The sequence below is a fragment of the Lolium rigidum genome, chromosome 6, assembly GCF_022539505.1.
Source record: "Lolium rigidum isolate FL_2022 chromosome 6, APGP_CSIRO_Lrig_0.1, whole genome shotgun sequence".
NCBI classification, from domain to species: domain Eukaryota; kingdom Viridiplantae; phylum Streptophyta; class Magnoliopsida; order Poales; family Poaceae; genus Lolium; species Lolium rigidum.
The window spans coordinates 140,701,239-140,704,487 of NC_061513.1; the positions used below are offsets into that span (position 1 = coordinate 140,701,239).

The window sequence follows — 3,249 nt, forward strand, 5'->3', positions numbered from 1 at the left end:
TAATATGTAAGAAGGCACCACATTGTGTGACAAATTTATAAACCGCCATATGGAAACATTGGCCGTGAAAGTTATATATAGTTGAAACGTACCATCATAGGATGTAGTTCAATCTTATCGAGACAAAACCAAGGTGAAGACGAATCATCCATTTGGGTCCATGGTTTGAGAAAAGAAATATTTTGAATTTTCCATTAAAAAGGCTCTTTGGCATCATCATGCATGCCAACAACATTGACGTGCTAGATTGCTAACGCCGAAACGCCAGCCCAGTGTTTATAAACAAAACCAAGCTGTATAAACAGTCTCATAAGTCATAACTCGGAACTCGTCATAGTGTGGAGTTCGCGGAGATATAATTTCCGCCTCCAAACTCCTTAGGCTGTTTGCCACGGTTGCCTGGCCTATCACGGGCCCACCTCGGCAAGCGCCTAAACATGTCGTGCCTGGGCCGCGATCTAGAGCTCGCCGTGTGCCGGCATAACACAGCCCATTTAGTTTTTTTGCGCCTAAACATGGAGTATATTTTCTTGATTTTTTCCATTTTGCGAAAAAACACTTGAAATGCCTACACGGTCCAGCCCATTTTATTTTTTAAGCATAGCCGGCCCGTTTAATGACCGGGACATACCTGTGCCCCTTTCGGAACAGCCATCTAAATACGGGCCTCCATGGGCCATGCCGTACTGGGCCCATTTAAGTGAGTGTCGTGCCGTGCTGGGCCTGGGTTCTCCCACCAGCCGGGTGAAGCAATCTACATCCCCGGATAAGATAACACACAGGCACGGGCACACGGGCAGCAGCTCGAACTCCATCCTGGTCTCCAGCCATGGCCACCGCCACCTCCCCGCTCCTCTCCCTCTCTTCCCTCTCCGCCTCCCTCCCTTCCCCCGTCCGGGCGCCCGCCTCCCTCTCCCTCCGCGCCCTCGCCCCGCAGGCCCGTCTTTCGACCTCCTACGCCGCCTTCCCCATCGGTACAGCACTCCTCTTCTCCCGCTCGAGTTTTCTCAAGAAAGTTTCTCTTTATTCGTCATTGACTAACAATGCCTTCGCTAGGTGGGTTCGGGACCTCGGCGTCTACGGGGAGGTGGAGGAGGAGGGGGCTTGAGGTGGTGTGCGCCGAGCCGCCCAAGACCGGAAGACAGCCGGACTCGGTCAAGAAGAGGGAGCGCCAGAATGACGCGCACCGCATCCGCAACCATGCCCGCAAGGCCGAGATGCGCACCCGGATGAAGAAGGTATACAGTATAATGCCTAATGGCGGGTGCATCCCTTTCTCCCCGCTTAAAGATTTTGGCACTGAAAACACTACTATTTGCACCGTGCGGTGAAAATGGGGAATCGTTGCTAAACACATGTTGCTTAAAGTTCTGCCACTAGAGACTATTGACATTCTGCGGTGAATATGGGGAATCGTTTACTGGAGATAAACACATTTTGACTTGTATGGGGAGCCTATAAGCTGCAAATTATTGGAGTTTAGGAGTCTGTACAATGTGTGTAGATTTCACCCACAAACATTTCTTGCATTCTAATACATATTATTGTCAGTTTAGATGTTTTTGATGTAATGTTAAGCTAAAATGGACTGAAATAGGTTGTAAAAAGCACCTGGTCAATAGGATATCACAGGTGGATTTACGCATGTATTATTGCCCAGTTTCCCACGAAACAGCCAAAAAGGGAGAAAAAGTAACAGGCCACCAAATATAATTTCCTTAGTATATCCCATTCATGTAAATGTACTTGTTCCATGTTATTTATGTGAATCTGAGGGCATGTAAAATACTGGTTATGGGTACGAGGACTGTTTTGTCTGTACAAACATTTAATAGTACTCCGTATTCTTCATGCAGGAATGAATAAGTTAAGCTTTTTTTTTATTTGAAACCATATGTCATAAGTTTTTGCTATTTGATAGGTTTTCAGAGCCCTTGAGAAGCTCAGGAAGAAGGCTGACGCCCAACCTGAAGAAATCATTGAAATAGAGAAACTGATTTCAGAGGCATACAAAGCCATCGATAAGACAGTGAAGGTTGGTGCCATGCACAGGAATACTGGAGACCATCGCAAGTCCAGGCTGGCAAGGAGGAAGAAGGCGATCGAGATAATCCGTGGTTGGTATGTTCCAAATGCTGAACCTGCTGCTACTGCTGCCTAGTTTCTGGGAGAATCATCATCACGAATTTTCAGCAGCTTTGTTTTCGTCACGTCTTCCAATTTTTTGGACAGCATATATTATGGACCGAACTAAATAGCTTCCCGAGTTTTCTCCATGTCAAGCATTCTGTTTATATCTTTTGGTACTGTCTACTGTGTTTATGTGCTTGCTATGCACTAGAAGCCTTGACAAAAGTTGGCTTTCTTCTCTTACATTCCTGTTGTTGACTTGTTCACATCAGTGTTGTAAACCTTTAAACTGAAATGTACCTGTTGTATGGTGTGTACAAATATCTTCAGCTAGAGTATGATCAGTACAAATGTTTTCTCTTATTGATCTCTTGCATCTCTCACGGCTATTTTAGTTGTTACTAAAATACGACCCTGGAGAGGACGATTATTACCCTGGAAAGGACATATTTCTTCATGTACGATGTATTGCTGCAGGCCTGATACTACAAATCTTTATCAATGTGATACTAGAGGGACAAACTACTCCGTATTTGTTTTAGATACAGGGCATTGTAGATTGTTTCAGCCTGGTTCTTTCTTTATCATTTTAAACATCCACAAAAGATTGCTTGTTAGCAATTGGCATTTGGGACGTCTCTTAACTGCAGCCACCTGAGGTTTAGGCACACCTGCACTAAGTGCAAACACATCCACGTTCATGATAATAACAGGCAGAATGTTGCAATAAGATGGAAGGGTTAAGCCTTTCTATAAGTGAGTTCTTTGGATCCAGTCCCTGCAGAAGTTGGCAAGTTTTGTCCTTCGTACCTAGAGCTGGCGAAGAACCGTTTTATAGCCAGAAACGCCAAGAACTGGGAGTTCTTCAAACTGCAGCCATTTGACATCAATTGATCAGGGTCAAAACGGACTAGGGGTGATGCTTCCGAGCTCGATAGCAATCCTGTCCACCGCTATACGGCCGATAAGCCTGTGGAAGAAGAACACGGGTACCGGCAGCCTGGCCAGACTCATGCTGCAGGAGAACCTTCCCACGGGAGCCTTTTTTGCAGAGAGTGTTCCTTTAAATGATCATTGGGAAGGCTCCAACTGACGAGATGTTTAGAGATGGCCTGAGCT

At 45.7% G+C, this 3,249-nt stretch overlaps 1 protein-coding gene across 1 annotated transcript; it reads left to right on the forward strand.

The window, feature by feature from the left end:
- Positions 1 to 781: 781 nt before the first annotated feature.
- LOC124660846 (30S ribosomal protein S20, chloroplastic-like) lies at positions 782 to 2,493 on the forward strand. Its single transcript, XM_047198682.1, has 3 exons — positions 782 to 974; positions 1,057 to 1,238; positions 1,922 to 2,493. Exons 1-3 carry the CDS (start codon positions 830 to 832, stop codon positions 2,159 to 2,161), a joined length of 567 nt encoding a protein of 188 aa, XP_047054638.1. The 5' UTR covers positions 782 to 829; the 3' UTR covers positions 2,162 to 2,493.
- The last annotated feature ends 756 nt before the right edge of the window (positions 2,494 to 3,249 follow it).

Bases quoted from the DNA above. Each gene is read 5' to 3' on its own strand.
- LOC124660846 (XM_047198682.1), top strand. From the start codon at position 830: ATGGCCACCGCCACCTCCCCGCTCCTCTCCCTCTCTTCCCTCTCCGCC. The intron at 975-1,056 runs GTACAGCACTCC...TGCCTTCGCTAG, and splicing joins CTACGCCGCCTTCCCCATCG to GTGGGTTCGGGACCTCGGCG. The intron at 1,239-1,921 runs GTATACAGTATA...GCTATTTGATAG, and splicing joins TGCGCACCCGGATGAAGAAG to GTTTTCAGAGCCCTTGAGAA.